General features: G+C 37.3%; 1 protein-coding gene and 1 pseudogene across 6 annotated transcripts in view; one reads left to right on the forward strand and one right to left on the reverse strand.

Moving 5' to 3' along the window:
• Window positions 1-1,183: 1,183 nt before the first annotated feature.
• PPP1R12A (protein phosphatase 1 regulatory subunit 12A) overlaps window positions 1,184-21,774 on the forward strand; it is a 148,959-nt gene continuing 128,368 nt past the window's right edge. For all 5 annotated transcript variants that reach the window (XM_024737127.1, XM_024737130.1, XM_024737128.1 and 2 more), the window contains exon 1: window positions 1,184-1,420. In XM_024737127.1, coding sequence (XP_024592895.1) covers window positions 1,184-1,420 — 237 coding nt within the window. The remainder of the gene's footprint in view (window positions 1,421-21,774) is intronic.
• LOC112394351 (protein S100-A11 pseudogene) lies at window positions 16,207-16,766 on the reverse strand (annotated as a pseudogene). Its single transcript, XR_003002117.1, has one exon. The product of XR_003002117.1 is annotated as a protein S100-A11 pseudogene (transcript).

Consider the following 21,774-nt stretch of genomic DNA (forward strand, 5'->3'; position numbering starts at 1 on the left):
TTAAATATGTCGTAATCGTCATTGTATCGCCAGTACCTGGAACCATGACTGGCTCATAATAAGTATTCACAAAATACCGGTTAAATCAATTGCGTAGTATTAACATTCCTTTTGAACTCTAGAAGCAGCTGGGTCTTTATCCACCCCTAGAAAGCGATGGAGCAGGAACCAGAAATCCCTTAAAAGGTCAGGACCAGTAACAAGGCAGAGCTAAACTCCGGGGTAGTAGCAGACAGGATTAAAGCATTGAAAGAAGGGAAAGAGGACCCAAAATACGAGCGAGAGAAAACAAACAAAAAAACAACAAACACACACAACAAAGCAAGAAAAAATAAGCATAAGATGAAAGACGTTTCTACAGTGGAGGCTGGCAAAAAGCCACTGCAATTACTGCAGGTCAACCCTTGTCACAAGGCGGTCACCTTGGGCTGAGATCTGGCGTAACTACCAACAAATCCCTCGGCTGTACACACAGACCCTGCTTTTAAAAGGTTCTTAGCAAATTCATCTGAGTTCCTCAGAAAGGGAAATCACTAGCGCTTAATTCACGACCTATCTATCCTCCATTCCATTCAAATAACGCAGCCAATAGGAAAATCCTCCGCCCTGAGCAAACGACTCGGCAGAGCTGAGACAGCCCTGGAGGCAGGTCTGCCCCGAAGAGCTGCCATACAACCCGACTGTTGGCCTCCGGAACCCCAGGAGCCCTCAGCGGGGCAGGACAACCTTCCTTCCCTGTCTCCGCCCTTCCAGGTTGGTCCCAACCCCCGCTGCCCAGGCGGCCTGGACCACACCCGTTTCCCTCCGGTGGCCTAGCCTCCCCCGCCGCGGCTCGCGGGAGCGCTCTTCCTGGGGCGGGCACAGGCCCATGGCGCATGCGCACTGGCCGAAGGGCGCCTCCCTGCCCGGATCTCGCGAAGTTACGTTAGATTGGCCGCCGGTGACGGGTTGCCGGGCGGGGGGCGGGAGGGCTTCTGAAGTAGGAAGGGAGGTCCGTTCGGCCGGGCGCGCCGCCCCAGTGCTCTGTGGGATACTGGAAGTCTCGAGCGTCTCCTCCCGGTTCCCAGCCCTCTTCTGGCCAGCACTCATAGAAACAGTCACACACCCCCTGCCTCCCCTCTCTTCCCTCTCCGCCTCCCCTTTCCCCCCCTCGCGATAAGAAGACCCGGCGGCAGGAGAGGGGATGAAGATGGCGGACGCGAAGCAGAAGCGGAACGAGCAGCTGAAGCGCTGGATCGGCTCCGAGACGGACCTCGAGCCTCCCGTGGTGAAGCGCCAGAAGACCAAGGTGAAGTTCGATGATGGCGCCGTCTTCCTGGCTGCTTGCTCCAGCGGCGACACGGACGAGGTCCTCAAGCTGCTGCACCGCGGCGCTGATATCAATTACGCCAATGTGGACGGACTCACTGCCCTGCACCAGGTCTGTGCGCCCCGCCGCCGCTCTCCTGACCCTGCGGGTCCTCGTTAGCCTCCCGCCTGGGCCTCCTCTCGGCTCTTGGTCTCCTGAGGCTGGGGGCGGCGGGAGACTCCCTGCCGCGGGGTGAGGGGGCGGCTTCCCGCGAAGGAGGGAGGGAGAGAACTGGTAGAGGGAGGGAGAGAACTGGTAGAGGGAGGGCCCTAGGCTTGGGGCCCCCTTCAGACCAGTTGGTGGTGGAGTAAGGGAACCAGGAAATTTCCGGGGCAGAGGGGGAAAAGGACTGTGGTCCGCTTGGGGCCCCAGGGCCATTTGTGGACGTGTGTCTGGGATTTGGGGTCGAGATGGGGAGCGGTGTGGTGGAGTTGTGCCTGGGCCTCCGATGTCAGTGATGTCAGAGTCGGAGGACGGCGGATGCTGAAGAAAACTACGAACAAGAGGCACTGGGGACACTTGGGTAGAGGGACGTCTTTGGCTTGTTAGGAGGGCGTTGGATTTATTGTAGTTTTTAGGACTTGATTATAAATGATGATAATAGTAATCAAACGCCCTAAGCCGAGTGCCCTGAGCAGACGGTTTCCTGTTTTCTCCTTTATTACTCTTGGTCACTGGGGAGGGGGAAGCGGTGTAATTTAGCTGATCTGCACCGACTGAAGGGGAGAGGGTGAAAGTGGGTAGCGTGAGGAAGCGTTCTAAAGGGCTTGCCCACCGCGGGGCCAGAACGTACGAAAGAGCCTCTAACTCGGAGTAGCGTTTGCCGCAGTGTCAGAGATCCTTTGGCCCCACGTCCAGGGGTGTGCATTGGGGTTAAAAAGAGAAGAATAAATACGAGGCACTCTTTTCAAAGCCGGTTACCAAGCTCTCATTTTTCTTTTGGGGGGTGGGAAAAAAGAAAGCTGTTCACGAACTTTTCTCAAAATGGATGCTTTGTGCATGTTAAAGTTTTATAGTAGTCTGATTGGGATCTCTCAATGTTAGCCAAATAAGGAGAAACTATTGGCAATCCGGAGATAATGTTGCTTTGCCTTTAACAGGCCAAAAGCAACACAACCACTAGAGTTCTTCTTAAAAAGCAGTTTTTCAGTGATGGTAATAGGTGTCAAAACATAAACTCTTTCCGTTTTATTAGTGGACAACTTGGAATTACTAGAAAACGACTTAACAGCAATAGCTTCCCCTTACAATGAAAAGACTTGTAAACTAACTCAAAGTTGCCTTGGTTATATGTGGAAGATGTTGGTTAATGCTGTAACAAAAACTTGTTTGGAAGGTTGAAACTTACGGTTTCATATTTCATGCATATTGCTGCTTTTTTAAAAGAGGTGTGTGGTAGCATTTTTCCTTTTACTCCTTCCTGTTTAGTGAATGATGACTGTTTTAAATTTTATTTAATTGAATTCTCATATCAAACTTGGCTTATAGCCTTTGTTTACAAAGTTGACTGGATGAACTGTAATGACTGACAAATTGCAGGACAAATCTGGAATTTAGCGTGTGGCACCCAGTAAAAATATAGCATGGTCTTTAGCTCTTTATCTGTTCCATTAATTTAGAGTCTCTAATGTATAACAAACTTTTTATTTGGCTGAGGTTTATTTTAAGCTATAGCATAACTCTAGATGCTAAAAACATGGTGTTGAAATGAAAGAAACTTTCGGCATTAGAAATGATAATGTAATTATGTAGGATGACTCTTCATATTTCTTTCAAGTGTAATTTACATGGTTTAGTATGGAATTGATTCAGAAAGACAGATTATTGTATGCTTGAGGTCAGTATAAGGTTGCATAATGGTTTATATCAGTATGTTTTATTAAAGTTGTCATATAGAAATGTAAAGTTATTACAGTTGTTGAGGAACCCAATTATATTGGCTTGGAGGAAGAGGAAAACTTCTAATACTTATATTCTTACTGGCTTAGGTAGAAAGAGAAAATACATCTAACAGGCTTCTTAGAGGTTTTTTTTTTTTTCTCCTCTAAATTTGGACATGTTGCAAGAATTATCAGACTTATCAAAGTCTTCCTGATTAACTGAATTCAGTGGTAAGTTTGGCATTATTTAGGTGTTGTCTTTATTAGATATTTTGTTTTAGCTGACAAACACTTAAGCAGAAGTTGCCAAGTTTATGCATAATCATTTGCATAATATCTTTTTGTAATTTATTTGCACATTCCTTAACTCAGTGAAGCCAAAGTCTTTAAAATATCAACCATTAAAATTTTTATTATGTTTTCTCCACCCTCATTTCTCATTTATTGACTCTTGTACTTTTTTGCCATTGTGACGGAGAACAAGGAGTTCGCTTTGGGCAAATTCAGAACAACAGATAGTGAAAGGTGATAAATAAAACTTTTTAAAAAAAGAATCACAAAAATTTTTAACCTTAAAAATCTCTTGAATACTGATTGCTTTAAATACTTAAATTATAAAACCAAAATTGACCCATTGATTTGTTTAATAGCCCTGGAATAATTTTTTTTTAATTTAACCTCTTGAAAGCTCATAGAATAACCAGAATGTTTTTGCCAGTTTAATTATTGGTTAGTCTTTTGGAATATTCATTTCCATTTTTGGTTTTGATCAAGTGTTTTTTTTTTCTTTTTTAAAGATTTTTTTAATGTGGACCTTTTTTTTTTAAGTCTTTATTGAATTTGTTACAATATTGCTTCTGTTTTTTGTGGTTTTGGGGGGGGGGTTTGGCCACAAGGCATGTGGGATCCTAGCTCCCCGACTGAGGATCAAACCTGCACCCCCTGCATTGGAGGGCAAAGTCTTAACCACTGGGCCGCCAGGGAAGTTGGATGGAGTGTCTTAAATTTCACTGTCAGGAGAAGAGTTTTAGGAACTTTACAACCTACAAATCCTCTTCTTAATCTAATATTTTACTTCCATTTTAATATAAACAGCTTATATTTAAAAGTTCCTTTAATTGGTTGAATGTTCTTTCTCATTAGAAGTTACGAAAGATAGTTTCCTTTTTTGTGTGTGTGTAAAAATAGGTCATTCATATAGGAGAAAAAGCAGTGTTTCTAGTCAAATTTCCTATCTTGGTCTCTAGAATAACCTCCCTTCCCCTAACCCCCTCCAGTAGCTAGAAAACAGTACTGGAGTTACGTTATAAACTTCTGATTTTCTAGAACTGAGGTCTAGAGTAGAATTTCATTTTTATCAGTGGGCAATAATCAGCTCTGATTTAAGAGCTACCTGGTAGAGTCTTAATACTATATGATCTGTATCTTTATTTCAGTATACTTTATAAAGGTTTTAGGAGAGTAATAATAGTTTTCTATAGAATGCTTTATTGCTGATGCTTACTGATACTGGTGTGCATAAAATACAGAGCTGAGATTTCTTCAAACAGTTGTGAGTGTAGCCTTTTGATTTTACCTTAAAATCTTATCTGCTTCCTCTGTGCCTGTGACTTCCAAGTCAGTTTCCAGTTCTCACATTGCTGCAGAGCTCCAATCCCTCATTTCCATTTTTCTACTGATGACGAACTGTTGATTTAAAGTAAAATATTATTCAATATATTGTGATTTTATATTTAAAAATATATCTTCAAGTAGTGATGTAGTAAATAGAGGTCTACCCCCTTTGCCGTAGAATAGCAACTGTTTATTTACATCAATATCAGGAATTTCTTTAAATTCAACCCGAAATGAATATTTTTCTTTGTTCACCAAACCTATTCTTCTCATCGATGCCTGTTTCTGAAAATGATGTCATTAATCTCTAGATTAAGCTTTAAACATTTTAATTATTGTTTACTCATCCCCTTGTCTACATATAGACAATCAGTCTTCATAACTGCCTTCACATCAATTCTTTTTCTTGCTACTCTTATTATCAATCTAGGTCATACCTTTATTATTTTTATCTCTAGAGTAAGGTAATAGCCTAATTGCTTTCCCTTCCTCTTCTCTCCCTGGTCCAATCTAGCATTCATACTACTATCACATTAATCTTTTAACAATATCATTTCAGTCATGTCACTCCTCTCCATAAATTCAGATTTAAAGTGTTTCACCACTTAGGTTAGACCTGATATATCCCCACTGTGTTATATCCTTTACTTTTTTTACTTCCATGCCTATGGCCTTGCTTTTTCCACCGCTAGAATATACTCCCTCCCTCTTTGCCAATCAAAATCTTGGTCATTATTCAGGGTTCAACCCAGTTGTCCTCCAGAAAGGATCTTTCTGTCCTTTGAATTTGTATAATAACTATGTCACTGGAGAGACTCTCCTCTGGGGTGCTCATTTTACCTTACATTTTGCCTCTTTGCTGCTGTTAAAATGCTTCTTACTGAGTAGTGTGTGTTTTTAAGTTTGTCTTTCCTGGCTGACTGTAAGGACCCAATCTTCCACATTTTTGTATTTCCAGAGCCTGGCACACAGTAGGTGCTCACTAAAGATTTATTGAATTTTATCTTTTACCTCGTATCATAGATAGGAAGTTTTATAGTCATTTGTATGTTGTAAGATAAATCATTAAAACATTCACACCCAGCTACTTAGAGTACAGTTCTTGCACATGGTAGAACTTGTGGATCTTCTGTGCAGATATTTTTAATGTCTTGAGATTTAAAAAATTTTTTAATATTAACCTCCTTCCTATTAAAAAATTCTGAACCAGTTTAACTATTGATTAAGAGATAGAAAAATATTCACTCGAGTCATCAATTAATTTGCTACCTTCTTTATAAAGGTCTGAACTAGGTCCTATAGAGGAATACAGAATACAAAAAAATTCTGAACCAGTTTAACTATTGATTAAGAGATAGAAAAATATTCACTCGAGTCATCAGTTAATTTGCTACCTTCTTTATAAAGATCTGAACTAGGTCCTATAGAGGAATACAGAGAGTAGAATTAAATCCATGTTCTTTGCTATTATAATTTTAAAATAAAGATTTTCCTTTTGATTTTCAATACATACAGACTTGCAGGTAAGTTTAATATTACATCCCTTTGCTCTTAAAATACAAATTTTATCTACTTCTGAGGGAGCCATTTGAAGCTTCTTTGAGGAATATGTGACTCCCCTCTTGTCAGTAAAAGGAATACTTTTGTTGAGTTTTTTCTCAAGTGCTTAACCTTCTCAGCCAAGTCAATTTAACTGAATCATAATCTGAAATGTAACTCTCTTTTAAAAAGTATTCTAATGGGGCTACTTAAAGTGTTTTCCAACCAAAAGAAAAAGAGACTGGAAGCAGCTGATATTGAGTCTCTTGTTAGAGAATAGTGTAATTGCTGTATATGAGAAATCTCTTTAAAACTGAATGTAGAGTTTATAATTGTTTACTTTTTTTTTTTTGGTGGGGGATATTAAGATCTTGGAAGAATCTGTTGGATACCTTATAACTAATATTAAAATCTGTGTTTAAAAAATACACAGTATAAGTTATTTTCTCTACATAATCTTATTTAAATGGCTGATGGCTCTTCAAACTTTTTATTGAAATCATCCTAACCATAAAAAACAAACAGAACAAACCTGAACAAAATTTCTAACCCCAAACTGGCCCCTCACTTCCTACAAATAAATGGACAACCCTAGCCATAAATGGGGTATTCTGGTAGGGCACCAGTGCCCACAGTGCTGTTGTTATAATGCCTTCTCTGCAGTTGATACCTCTGTGCTTCCTGGCAGCAGTTTTGTGGTCTGACTTTGAAGTGTCATAACCAAGACCATCTTTCATGTACTTCAGCTACAGTGTGATTGCAAGCTGTGACTGAGTACTTTTTAGTATAGCCAGGTAGAAACATTAGATGGAATAGAGGAAAAATTTTTTTCATTATGTTTGTTATCACATTTTACAATACTGTTCACATAAGAGGTGTACTTTAAAAACTGTCTAGTTAGATAATTTAAAAAATATAACTATTTAGAAACCTTTGGAGGGAGGTAAAATATAGAACATTATTTTGTTACTGCTGTAACATGTTACTTCTTGACACTTCCCAAAGTTGCTATTTTCTTTGCCTTTCTGCCTGCCAAAAATGATGATTTTCACCCCACTTTTCTTTTGAAAGTTTGTGAGGTTCCACAGGGGTTGGCAAATGGAGTATTGGCATTTTGGTATATCTCTTTGAAAGGTCGAAGACCTCCAACAGTCATTTTTGAGTTTCTTCTAAATAAGGGTTGGATATGTAGTAGCCATGCCTTATCCCAGTGTTATATTGAAGAAAGGAATTGGCTGGTGGACATTTGCTGAGGATTTGCTACATGTGAAACATTATGTTAGTTTTATAACCAATATCTCGGTTTAATTCTCACAGTGTCCCTTTTTTCTTGCTCAGTGTTACCAAGATAATAAGTGGCAGAGCTGGATTCTGACACAGGTTTATGTGACTCCAGAGCCCAAATTTAACACTATGCTACATGTCTTTTAAGTCTGAAGAAGAAAGTATTCTTAAATCTTCCAGTCATTATGGTTGATGATTAGTAGTTGGAAGTTCTTCCATGTTAATCAGTAGAGAATCAAATGAAACACATACACATAGATCTAATTATTTTCTTCATCTGCTGTTGTTTGGCTAGTCAAAACTTTTAAGAGCTTTCTATGGTAATTGAAATGCAGTAATGCCATATTTAAATTAATCTCTAAATCTGTCCTAAACTTTAGGAACTGCCAGGATTTTTTTTTTTTTTTTTTTTGCGGTACGTGGGCCTCTCACTGTTGTGGCCTCTCGCGTTGCGGAGCACAGGCTCTGGATGTGCAGGCTCCGCGGCATGTGGGATCCTCCCAGACCGGGGCACGAACCCGTGTCCCCTGCATCGGCAGGCAGACTCTCAACCACTGCGCCACCAGGGAAGCCCCCCAAGATTACTTTTGACTGACCATTATGTGCATAATATTTGATCAGGTGCTTTCGGTAGTTACAAAGGAAGTTACAACAGCAACAGAACTCTTTTTTTAAGGACAGGGTTTACTTAGTCTTTAAACATCTTCATTTTTCTTTATCTTAATAACAAGTTATATTAACGCTTTAGGCATTTTTACATACTCATTTACAGTAAATGCTTTATACATTCACAGACTTAACTTTTTCAATGAAAAGATATAAATTATGGGTAAACTCATATCACTGATAGTGAAAGAAGGAAGGCAAGCAAGCAAGCAAGCTCCAGCTTGTCACCACCATTTAGCTTAATCTTCTGAAATTTACTTTCTGTACAATGATTATTATTATTTATAATTAGGACTTGAGACATTACATGAAATGCTAGCAAAGTTACCTGAATTAAATTTAAATTCTGAATTAGTAAAACAAACTTTTTAATATTTATCATGTTTGATTTTAATTGGAAGCCTTTTGTTAGTAGGAATATCCAAGTCATAAGAATATTCTATTCCTCAAATCATTTTGCAGAATTGAGCCAAATTATATTTCAAGTCACCTTAGAAAAGGCAATAGAATTTTTTTTCTTAGTGGTAGTAAGTGAGAGCACCATCTGAAATGTGATTTACTTGTTGCCTATGAAATCATTGGTTCCCAGAATTGTACATTTCATGGACCAATGAAATGGTTTCTGGTTTTTGTTCTTTGTTTTAATTATGATGACTAAAAAAGGAGAACCTAATTTTTATGTTGTCATGTTAGGGCGTTAAAAACAAACAACTTGGTAACCTTCTACCATCATCATTTCATAAAAGAAAGAATACTTTAACAAGAAGAAAAGGATATAGTATCCAAATAAAGGACAGTGGAGCCTCATATATTAGTCTATAAGATTATTGCTGTATTGACAACAGATGTTCTTGATGCTCTTCCATGAAGTAGAGTAGTTAAGGGTGAGCAGATTTTAAAACTTTATTCCCTATGTTCTCCATTTGGTAGGATATGAGAGAGTGCAGGTGGTGGCAGGCCATATCATCAGGATGCAAGTGCCTGGTCCCTGATCACTCAGTAAGAAGTAGAAAAGAATTTACCTGAAGAGATTCGTGAAAGCTTTCTTGAGGAACCACTGGTTTCATATTTATATTTCCATAAGCCTCTGCATATGTAATCTTTCTCTGGAATGCATTTCCTAGCTTATTTGTGTTAAGACACAGCTCAAAGCATAAAGTGTGGACTTGCTTGACCACGGGGGTGCACAGTAATTCTTTCACTTACTATTTAAACCCTAAGTTTGGCACTTACACACTACCTGCTATTGTTAGTATATCTTATCTCCAGACAGAATAGTGAATTCCTTCAAGTGGGGACTTTGATTCATTTTTCTTTAAATTCCCTTTGGTATCTGCATTTTATTTTAGCAGGTGCACAGTAGATGTTTGTTGATTTTTTTAAAAAATGAGCACAATGTAAACTAATCTTGTGAAGAGCAGAGTTCATAGAGAATAAAATGATGACAGTTTGGGTAAATATAACAACCAGCAAACATTAAAATGTTCTAATTAAAAAGTATATACCAATAACTTACTTTATAATAATTATAATGTAAAGGTAACCATTATTACAGTGAAAATTTAGCAGGATCTTAGATTTTTTTTTGAAATGGAATGTGTTCCTGATTACCAAGTAGAATTTTGCTCAGTTTATGTAACATACTTTAAAAATGAATTTCTTTAAACAACATCCAGTATTGGCTTAGAAGAGGAATCCCTAGCATATGTCATTAGAAGCTAACTCATATTTTCTAATGATCTTAATCATATTTTTTTCCTAAATAACACTTTCACTATGGATCCCTGTATGTCACTATTTTTCTGACCTTGTTAGTATTTTGGTTGTTTAGCTTTTCATTGTTATGCTGGCTAACCATAAAAAGACAAAGTTGAGCTCTGTGTTACTGCCCTAAATGTGCTTGCTTGACTTGAATGCTCTTTCATGGGTGGAGACATTCCACATTGTCATGTGTTATATAGGCATTTCTGAAATGACATTCAATAGAAACCATGGAAAGAAATGAAGGCATTCCTCAGCTGTCACCTTTTCAGTAATCTATTTAAATGCGTTATGTGCACTGAGTGAGATATTCCGCAGGGAGAGCTTCAGTGACTAAAAAGCGTTACTTTAATTTGATTATTAACTCATATGAACTGAAAATGCATGTTTTACATATTTAACATGCTTCCTAACGAAAAAAATCATAAGGTTGTAGAAAGTTTGTACCATTTTCTTGAATACTTGGAGAAATTTTGTGACTTGATACCGTTTAGAAGTTAACCACACGGGAAAGTATATTTTCCTGGATTAACTGTTAAAACACACACACACACATCAATTACCTTTACTTTGTAGTAAACAAACTAAAGTGTATACATTTTATTAGCCTTCAAAATTATATTTTAGATGGTTCTAAATATTAATCCAATATTTGTACTTTTGCTTGGAACATTTCTGGAACTTTTCTATCGGAGCTTCAGTTCCAGCAGATTCTTTTGAATATCCTCTGTGTTGAGTTGAGTTTGTGCTACTGTTTTTTTTCTTTCAGGAAAGTTTGTAAATTTTGAAAATGATAGTCACTGGAGACATGTCGGATGAAAATAGTAGATGCTGGGTAATCATGGTTAATAAATACTATCAGTGACTAAATGATATTTTCTAAAAAGCTTTTTCTTAATTGGAACATGATTATAAAGAGTCCATCTTGGATTTTAGTCAACTCTTTTTACCTTGCTTGGACTTGAGAGTATGCTTCAGAATTTCTTTATGATTAACTTAGTGCACTCTTTGTGTTCTGAATTTTGCGTGAAACAAGTCAATAGCTTATATAGCTTGTGAATTGAACCATGGTCTTTTTTTGTGTTTTCCACAAAAGATTTTGGTGCTGCTGTTGCCAGATCATGACACCGTATTTCATTAAGAGCTGTTGTTTTTCTCAAAGATAAGTTAATTTGTACAGTTTTTATTAAAAGATTAGAACAGATGACATGTTCAACAGTTTATATCCTTTCCAAGTACATGGAATGATCTGCATAAAAATTTTGCCTAATATTCAAGTTTTTTCCCTTTTAAAATGTCTATTGCTATTTAACTTTTAGCCATCTTTAAAAAAAACACTAAAATGTCTTTAAATTTCTGATTTTCTCAATGTGGTATACATGAAAATGCCTCAAGTAATTATTAGGCCTTCAGTGCCTTCTACTCTTGCTTTTTGTCTTCACCATCTCCTTTTTAATTTTAAACATGGCTTACTTTCAAGTTTGTTTATTGTTCTATATGTATTTTATCCCAAACAGAAATTGAAGAAGAATAATTATTTAAGTAATTAAAGCATGATAGAAAAATATAAAAAAAGAAAATAAATGCTATTCAGATTTTCAGGCATGGAGCTAGCTAGCTCCATTTAAAACTTTAATAGACTCTCTTTATCCATCTCTATCCAATATATAATTTTCTAAAAGTGAGTTTATATTTAATTTTCTGGTTTATAACCTACTTTCTAAATTACACATTTTTAGAAATATTACCGTGTTAATGAATATTGGGTCCACTGTGTGAGTTTGTGTGTACATGTGTGAGTACATGTGTACATCCTAAAATTTATTTTCCCAGTTGTCTGATGATGAATATTTAGTATATTTTCAATTTCTCATGATTGGTGGATATTACACTATGTATATCTTTGCTTACTCATGATATTGTATCGTTCAGATTGTTTATCTTAGAGATTTCACCTGCAATTTTATATGTTTTGCCCAAGAAAACATGCTGTTTTAATGCTTGTTATGCAAAAGATATTTTCAGTAAAGTCTCTAGTATATTTAATATAGAAGACTAACCTTGAAAGTACTCCGGCTGACACGCATGTTACATTCATAATGTGATGAAGTCATCTCCCTTCTCTGAGGCACCCATAAAAAAATCTGTTTTACTCTGTGTGTTAAGAAAATTTGTAAGTTGTTTGAAATATTAAACAGTATTTGTATTTGCACGTAAATGTTGCTATTATTTGTTTCAATTAGTGATTAACTCATTCATGAACAAATATATAAATCATTATTTATCATATGCTTGGCATAAGGTCCCTGTGTGCATGTAGTGTGTAATCTAGAGGAGGTGTTAGTGGGTGTTAGAATAGATCTAGGGTAAGATGAAATTTTTTACTAGGAGGACTTAACCTAGAATGTCAGGGTAGACATCCCTGAGAAAGCTATGTTTAAGTTACAGGAACTTAAGAGATGTCTTGAGTCTTTCATGACTCTGTTCCCTCCTGTTTGTCTTCTGAATGCTCCTGTTCAGTTTCATTTTCTGATCTGTTTCTTTCTTAAAGAAGAATGTTCCAAAGTTCTCTGTGTCTCTATTTTTTCTTTTCCATATCATTCATTCTTAGAGTTTCAACTGTTCTCTTTTTATATGATCTGTTCTCCTTTTTGTATAATCTACATCTTATTTTTGATGTCGTCAGTCTTCCACTTACTAAACTACAATCTCAGGGTCTTCTTGTGTTTACTCCTTCCGCTTCCAACATACAGTCAATAACTCCTATCGTGCACACCTGAAAAAGAAATACTCCCAAACCCATACTACTTTTTTATATATTCACTTAACAGAATTAAAGGCCTACTTTGTGTCATACACTATTAAGTACTGGGGGGGATATGCTTTTAAACAAAAGAGATATCAATGCTACCTTCATGGAGTTTAGAGTAAAATTGCTTAGCCATCAGGAAAGTGCAAATCAAAACCGTAATGAGGTACTACTTCACACCTAATGGAATGGCTATAATAAAAACAACAGATAATAACAAGTGTTGATTAGGGTATGGAGAAATTCCATCCCTCATACACTGCTGGTGGTAATGTAAAGTGGTGCAACCATTTTCAACCACTTTCAAAACAGTCTGGCAGTTCCTCAAAAGGTTAAACATAGAGTTGCCATATAACCTAGCAGTCCTACTCCTAGATGTATACTCAAGAGAACTGAAAACACATGCCCACACAAAAACGTGTATGTTAATGTTTATAGCATCATTATCAAAATAGCCAGAAAGTGGGAACAACACAAAATGTGCTGATGAATAAATAAAATGTGGTATGTTTTGTTACTGAAATCAGTGGAATGTTATTTGGCAATAAAAAGAAACTAAGTACTGATACTTGGTGCAACATAGATGAATCTTAAATACGTTATGCTACGTGAAAGACACCAGTCACAAAAGACCACATATTGTAGGATTCCATTTATATGAAATGTTCAGAGTAGGTAAGTCTATAGAGACAGAAGATAGATTGATGGTTGCCAAGGGCTGGAGGTATTGAGGGGAAATGGGGATTGACTGCTAACTGGTATAGCATTTCTTTTTAGGTTGATAAAAATGTTATAAAATTAATTGTGGTGATGGTTGCACAACTCTGGATATACCAAAACCTTTTAATTATATACTTGGAATGGGTTATTATGTAATGTGTGAATTAATTTACAATAGGCTGTTGTATTTTTAAAGAATGAAATTAGGTATTTATCAGTGTTCACCACAAAAAATTGAGGCACTGGCAGAGGCTTGGTATTCATCTCTGTAGTTATGATGACAAAGAAGACAGCCAGTCATTGTCCCTGCCCTAACACAGCTTGCAGTGTATTAGGGTATATAGATAAACATAAGGAAATTATACATTTATGTCAGTTATGTGTAATGATATGTAATGGTTATAGTACAAAGTGGTGTGGAAGTTGATGAAGGCACATCTCACCTTGATTTGGGGAAGGGGAAGGCTTCCTGGAGAAAGTTATTATTTAAGCTGCTGCGTGATGAGTAAAAGTTAGCCAAAGTTGTAAGGGAGGGAAGGGTATTGGAAACTATTTCAGAGAGAGGGAACAGTATGTGCAAAGAGCTGGAGGTGTATAGAAGTGTTGAAGGATTTTAATCAGGTTAAATGAGACAAATTTTCTCTTTAAGAAAAATCACTTTGGCTGCAGCGTGGAGAATGCAACTGAAAAGAGGACAAGACTGGAGGCAGGGAGGCTAGTTCAGGAACTTGAGGAGTCTAAGAGAGATGAACTAGCTTAGTGGAGGTGAAGTTGGTAAATAGTAGATGAACTCAGGACATATTTAAGAAATAGAATTGGTAGGAATTGGAAGGGGTTTGAAGTGAGGGAATAGAGGCAAAGATGTGGGTGCGCTTGGTTTCCGGTTTGGATGACTAGGTGAATGGAGTGCTTTTCACAGGATGTGTTCATTCAGTAAATACTTTGTGCTTACTGTATAGGTCAGGAGCAGAGTATATTTGAATGCTATTGGGGGAGACAGGCAGTAAGCAAGAAATTACAATCAACTGTGAAGTATGCTAAAGGACATATAGGATATTGAGGAGAGGTGGCCTACTTATAAATAATATATAAAAATCTTGTTTGGAGGGTGTTTTGTCTTGGAGTTAGCCTGTTTTCTTAGATCTATTTGAATACCAAATAGAAAAGAATTTACGAGGCTACAGGAAAACCACAGGATAAGGATTCATGATTAGAGTTTTTAGGGCTTTGGTGAACTGTCCAAAAATACATGCAAAGTTTTGTGTTTGATTTTCTTTGCCTTTCACTTCAGAAGAATTAATTAAGAACTTTTAAGTAAGATCAGATTTATTTTTATGATATTGTGGAGGAGGGCAGAGTGTGTCTTTTTAGGGATATGGGGATGTGGAGAGGTAGAGCGCAGAACTGTTGGAGAGCAATAAAGGAGTGGTACCTGTAACAATCTAAAAGTCTTTCATTGCCTGAAATAATGCTCTGTGAAAATAAGATCATAGCTTAAAATGAGAGGTGAGAGTACATTTCTCAGAGCATGTTGGATTTTGCTAAGAATTGTACAGTTAAAGAATTCATTCAGGGCTTCCCTGGTGTGCAGTGGTTGAGAGTCCGCATGCCGATGCAGGGGACACGGGTTCGTGCCCCGGTCCGGGAAGATCCCACATGCTGCAGAGCAGCTAGACCCATGAGCCATGGCCACTGAGCCTGCGCATCCGGAGCCTGTGCTCCGCAACAGGAGAGGCCACAACAGTGAGAGGCCCGGGTTAAAAAAAAAAAAGAATTCATTAAACAGTCTCTGGCAATTCCTTGGTGGTCCAGTGATTAGGACTCTGGGCTTCCATTGCGGTGGGCACGGGTTTGATCTGTGGTCGGGGAACTAAGCTCCTGCAAGCCGCACAGTGCAACCAAAAAAAAAAAAAAAATCCTCTGACTTTTTTCGGTGTCTAAATTTAGTAAGCTGTGTTTTCAGGGAAAATAAAGGTAAAATATTAGCTTTAACTAAAAAACTTATACATTGATATATTTTTCTTTTTTGCTCAAAATATTACTAGAGTTGCTTTGAGTATTTGTGACTTTTCTTGCATATTTTAATGTTTTTTTAAAGTTGCACAGGTAATAAGAAAAGTAGCAGTTCTATAAAAAGGTTGTGTGGGTTATTTTGACCTTGAGCAAGCATCATTGGGTTTGTTTTAGCTTAAGTGAAATAGGAAATGGTTATTATATATATTTTTGTACTCTCATAGTTCTTTGTTTATTTGTTTGTTTATTCTTTTGTTGTTTTTCCCCCCACTAGAAGGTAACCTCAGTGAAGGCAGGACCTTGTCTGTCTTGCTGACTGTATCCTCAGAGCCTATGACAGTACCGTAGTAGGGGTGTATAGACATTTAATGAGTGAACAGTAAGTGACATCTCTCCATCAGTCTGAGAAACTTAGAGGTGATTATGTTGGTATCATTAATCATGATTATGAATACACCCAAGATGCACTTTTACTATTTACTTTGCAACTTCTAGTAACTGTTTCCATCAATCTAATTTATATTCCTCCCAGTCATCTCCCTCCCTTGCACAAATTTACTGACTCTCCAGTATGTGCTTTAAAAAACAATATGCTTTTATTACTGCCAGCCGGAGTGGCCTGCACGGGTGGTGGGTGCGCCAGGCTCAGGGTATGTGTGGGCTGTGAGGGGTAGATGATAATTGGGAGGCTGAAGGAAAGGGAGTGGGGCTGGAGGCCAGGCCCAAAGACTCCTCCGATTTACTTCTGGGAAGAGGTAGACTTAATAAAGGAGTCATGGCAAGCTATGGCCAGGCCGCCAATAAGATTAAGAAATTCTTGGAAATCTAGCTGCCCATCAGAGTCGAGGTCCAGTTTCTTCATCATGCGGTCAAGGACACCAGGGTACTTCTGGTTCTTTGTGAAGGCACCCAGCTCTGTATTCATTAAGATAAGGAACTTGGCCTTGGAGAGTTTGCTGTTGTTACTGTCCCTCCCAGCATGCTTTTGGAAAACAGCAATTAGAGACTCGATGCACCGTTCAGTCTCTATAGGGCTGGATATTTTTGCTATGTCGGAGAGGAGCGAGGCACGGGGCTGCGAGTGGGGAGTGGCGTGGCGAGCCTGGTTACTATACATATTAAACCTTATTTCAAAATTACTGTGGCATTTTTTCTGCTCTTTAACCCACCCTTGACATTTAAAGCCAGTCTTATTGGGGAGTGGGGGGAGATTATGTGTATGTTTGTTTTATGTGTGAAATGGACTGATGATACATAAATTGTTCCCTGTTAAATTACACTTAAGTGTCAGAAAGTTAGTTGCAAGACAGTATGTATGATGTGATTCCATTTGGGGGGAAATGTTGTTTGCATAGAAAAAAATCTGGGGAAATTACCCCAACTATTAATGGTTATGGATATTCTGGATTATGTCATCTTTGAATCATTTACAACAAGCAGAAAGAAGTGATGAAGATGAATCTGAACTGGAGAAAAATGCCTGAATGGCTACTTCCAGTAATGTATTCAGGATTAAATGTAGAGACTTTGACATAATGAATGTTAGTTTGCTAGTCTTTGTCCACTCAAGGAAGCTGGTGTTTTAAATATTTATTTCTATATTATGCCTATCTTTTCTCTGAACCTTTTATTTCATAAGGAAAGATTGATTGTCATTATGATGTACACCTTGGGAGAGTTTTACAAGTAAGAAAATGAATTAGGGGTTTAGTTGGATGTATTTTGAAGCTTTTGGCAAGTAGACTACCAAGAAAAGATAAGCATAATTTCCAAAAAAGCAGATAGTTTTGAGGAATAAAGGGATTTTAAAAGATAGAAGAGCAATTTTTATACAGTGAGCTCTTTTGACTTGTTTTGTATGAATATGAAAATGATGAATTTAATGATGAATATCTGTTTTAAGAATGAATTGAAAAAATGGCCTCAAATCTCTAAGAATAGAATCAGGAATGGTGAAGCTTAGAGTTATGTGAATTTTGTGAAAATATTTTTCAAGACAGTGAAAAGAGGGCTTTTAAGAGTTGTGAAATGGAGCAAGACTAGGAAGAAGGAAATAACTGATGGCATAGCCCTTAATTTACATGTACATTTGTTAAAAATGGTCTTCTACTGTAACCAGCAGAATTCTAATATCCATTATTAAGCGTATAGTTTTAGAAGAGGTAATGTTGATCACTAGATGCCCATTTGAGTTTTCTGAAAACAAGTTTTGTGTTGACCTATCTTTACTTCCTTTTTTGACAAGGTTGGTAAGTTCAAATGAGGGAAATGTTGCAAACCTAGTGTAGCTTGATTTTGTAGTACAGCACTTGGACAGGCTCTTGTTAGATCTTTGCGGTTAACATGACAAAAATCTGACATGAATATTAGCAGGATTGGATGGATTAACCGCTGGATGAACCACTGTATACATGTCAGTCTACTGATTAATCACTCAGTGTCAACCCAGAGGAAGGACTAAAGTGTAGTGGTCCTTGTGTTCTTGACCCTATCTTATTCAACATTTTAGTAGATTAAACTGTAGAAGCTGAGAGAGAACTCTAAAAGTGTGAAGTAGTAGGTTTTAAACAGTAAAATGAAAAGATAATGGATATTAATGTAAAATTCTGCATTAAAATATTGATGGCTATAGGTTGGTAGAGACCATCTTTGACAAACATGAGAAAAATGTTGCTTGAAAGTTTAAAAGGAAGCCCAGGGTCTGACAACAGTATAATCATTTTAAAATGTACTAATTCAGTGTAAAGCTAAATTAATATTTAGTCTAGATTTTTAAAAAAATCCGTTCCTTTACACTGTTAGATCACATCTGCAGAACTGTGTCTAGTTCTGCAGTTTGAGATTTGTCTACTGTTTCGGCAGATCTTACCAGTTACAGCCTTTTTTTGATTACTCACCGGTGGAATGGCTTTGTATAATAAAATTATTTCTACTGAGGAAAACCTATATTCCAGTCCTTTTTCTAGATTTGTTAACAAATGTATACATAATTATATACACACAGTTGCAGTTCTTCATATATCTTAAGACCCCCCAAATCATCAGCTCAACTATTTTCTTTTGAGCCTCTCGAAAAAAAAAAAGGAGCCAGTTTTCAAAGCCACATACTTAGCCGTGGTATTAGGAGAGCCACTAGTAGTAAAGTGGTAGAAGGACCTCTTGCACATGTTAGTTAGGATTCTTTGTTTTAAGTAAGAAAAGCCCATTGGAACTAGCCTAAATAAAGTAATTCACTGTAAGATTATAGAGATGTCTTACAGAATCTGGGCTTCTGGAATGAATTAGAGCCAGGAAGTATATGCAACCCGGGAAGTCTTCTAAGTTTCTCATCATTGTTTCCACCAAATCCACTTTATTCTTTTTTACAGCAAACTAGACTTCTTGTTTTCCCAGTTCTGCAGGCAAAATAAAAGGGCACCAACAATTTCAGAATTTGTATCTGGTCTAGATATCCAGAGAGATTGATCTCCTTCTCAGTTCTAATTCCAGATTCCCAGGAAAGGGACCAATTGATCCACCTTAGGTTATTCATATATCATCTGAGGTCATAAACAGTAGCTGGTGGGGTTGGGTGCCTCTGAGCAAACATACCTACTCTGGCATTCTAAATAATGTATTATGAGGAAATGAGGAAGACAAAGCTGGAATTAATAAGTGAGTTCATAAAGAAGCAAATATCGATTGTATAAATGCACAATCTATAAAAATGAAAAAGCATAAATAAACGTTAAATCTTAAATCAGCCGTTCTCAAACCTTTCTGTTTCAAGGCCCTCTTTATACTCTTAAAACTTGAGAACAGACTGCACCAACAGGGCAAGTAAAACTGGGGAAATCTGAATAAGATAGATGGATTATATATCAATGTCAATGTCATGGATATAATATTACTGTACACAGTTTTCACAAAATTTTACCGTTAAGAGAAACTGCAAAGGAATATCTCTATTATTTCTTACAACTACCTGTGAATCTGTAATTAACTTAATAAAATAATATTAAAATTTTTGTTTATTATTTTTTGTCTATTATTATTTTAATGTAAAAAAATAGTGAAGAACCCAAAGACCTTTTTTGTTTATGTTGGCTGTCTTCCAGTATTTAACAAATTAGAAAGTAAAGCGCAAAAATTTTATTTATTTAAAAATAATAACTCATATGCCAATGTAAATAACATGTTCGTTGGTTTTTTTTTGTTTTTTGTTTTTTTTTTTGTGATACGCTGGCCTCTCCCTTTTGTGGCCTTTCCCGTTGCGGAGCACAGGCTCCAGACGCGCAGGCTCAGAGGCCATGGCTCATGGGCCCAGCCGCTCCGCGGCATGTGGGATCTTCCCGGACCGGGGCACGAACCCATGTCCCCTGCATCAGCAGGTGGACTCTCAACCTCTGCGCCACCAGGGAAGCTAAATAACATGTTTATGAAAGATAAGCATTTTTCAAGTCAAAAAATTTAAGAAGGGCATTGTTTTACATTTTGAAGATTTTTTTTTTTTTTTTGCGGTACGCGGGCCTCTCACCATTGCGGCCTCTCCCAGTGCGGAGCACAGGCTCCAGGCACGCAGGCTCAGCGGCCATGGCTCACGGGCCCAGCCGCTCCGCGGCATGTAGGATCCTCCCAGACCGGAGCACGAACCCGTGTCCCCTGCATCGGCAGGTGGACTCTCAACCACTGCGCCACCAGGGAAGCCCCTGCAGATTTTAATGTCTTGCTTAATAGAAGATAAATGGATTCTCGTAACTATTTCTGCACATAGTCTGTTGCGATTTCACATATTTAGCTTCTGAAAAATTCCACCATACACTTGTGAGAGAATGAGAGTATTAACCTTGCCAGACTTCCTGTAAGGGTTTCAGAGAACCTCTGAGCTGAATAAGTGAAGGGATATACACAATACCATGCTCATGGTTTGGAAGATTTTCTGTTATAAAGAAGTTAATTCCAAACCAATCACAGATTCAACACAAGCTGAACCAGAATCCTAGTTGTGTGTGTGTGTGTGTGTGTGTGTGTGTGTGTGTGTGTGAAAAATGACAATCTGATATATAAATGAAAAAGGCCAGATATAGCCAGGTTAATCTTTAAGAACAAAAAGGTGAGAGGGGAGGGACAGATTGGGAGTTTGGGATTGACATGTACACACTGCTATATTTAAAATAGGTCATCGACAAGGACCCTACTGTACAGCACAGGGAACTCTGCTCAATACTGTATAAAAACCTAAATGGGAAAAGAATTTGAAAAAGAATAGATACATGTATATATATAACTGAATCTCTTTGCTGTACACCTGAAACTAACGAACATTGTTAATCAACCCTACTCTGATATAAAATAAAAATTAAAAAAAAGAACAGAAAGGTGAGAGGACTTATTTACTCTGATGGAAAATAAATGGAACTCAGTCAACCTATCCATATGGAAAAAGAGTTGACACCCTATACTTTGCACCATACACAAAGATCAATTTGAGATGGATTGTAGATCTAAATGTGAAATATATAATAATAGATATTGAAGAAGGTAACATATGAAGATATCTTTATAAACTTCAGGTAGGGAAAATATGTTTAAACAGGACACAAATATTATTAACCATAAAAGAAAAGACTGATTAATTGGAGTGCATTAAAATGAAGAATTTCTGTCCCTCAAAAGATAGCATTAAGAGAAGTAAGCTTCAAAATGGGAAGATATTTGTCTCACATACAGCTGACATAGGGCTTACATTCAGGGGTCTGTATGTGTGTATGTATGTATTAAACTACAAATGAGTAAGAAAAAATCCACAATCAGGCACATCACAAAAGGAAATATTCAAATGGTGATAAATGTTCACCATTAATATTCAAATGGTATTAAATGACAAAAACTTATTCAGTATCGTTCATCAGAGAAATGCAAGTTAAGGTCACAGTAAGGTGTTAGTACATATCCACCAGAATGGCTAAAATTTAAAAGACTGATAATACTAAATGCTGAGAAGGATGTGGAGAAATAAGAATTCTTATACACTGCTGGTATAAGAAGTATGTGAGATTTCAAATGAATTCAAATATTTTTAAAAGTTATCTCTTTTGCTAGGTTAGACATGTATAATACTAATGGAAACATTTACTCTGGATTACTACATCTTTTTTAAT

Source organism: Neophocaena asiaeorientalis, unplaced genomic scaffold, assembly GCF_003031525.2.
Source record: "Neophocaena asiaeorientalis asiaeorientalis breed wild unplaced genomic scaffold, Neophocaena_asiaeorientalis_V1.1 scaffold134, whole genome shotgun sequence".
NCBI lineage: Eukaryota > Metazoa > Chordata > Mammalia > Artiodactyla > Phocoenidae > Neophocaena > Neophocaena asiaeorientalis.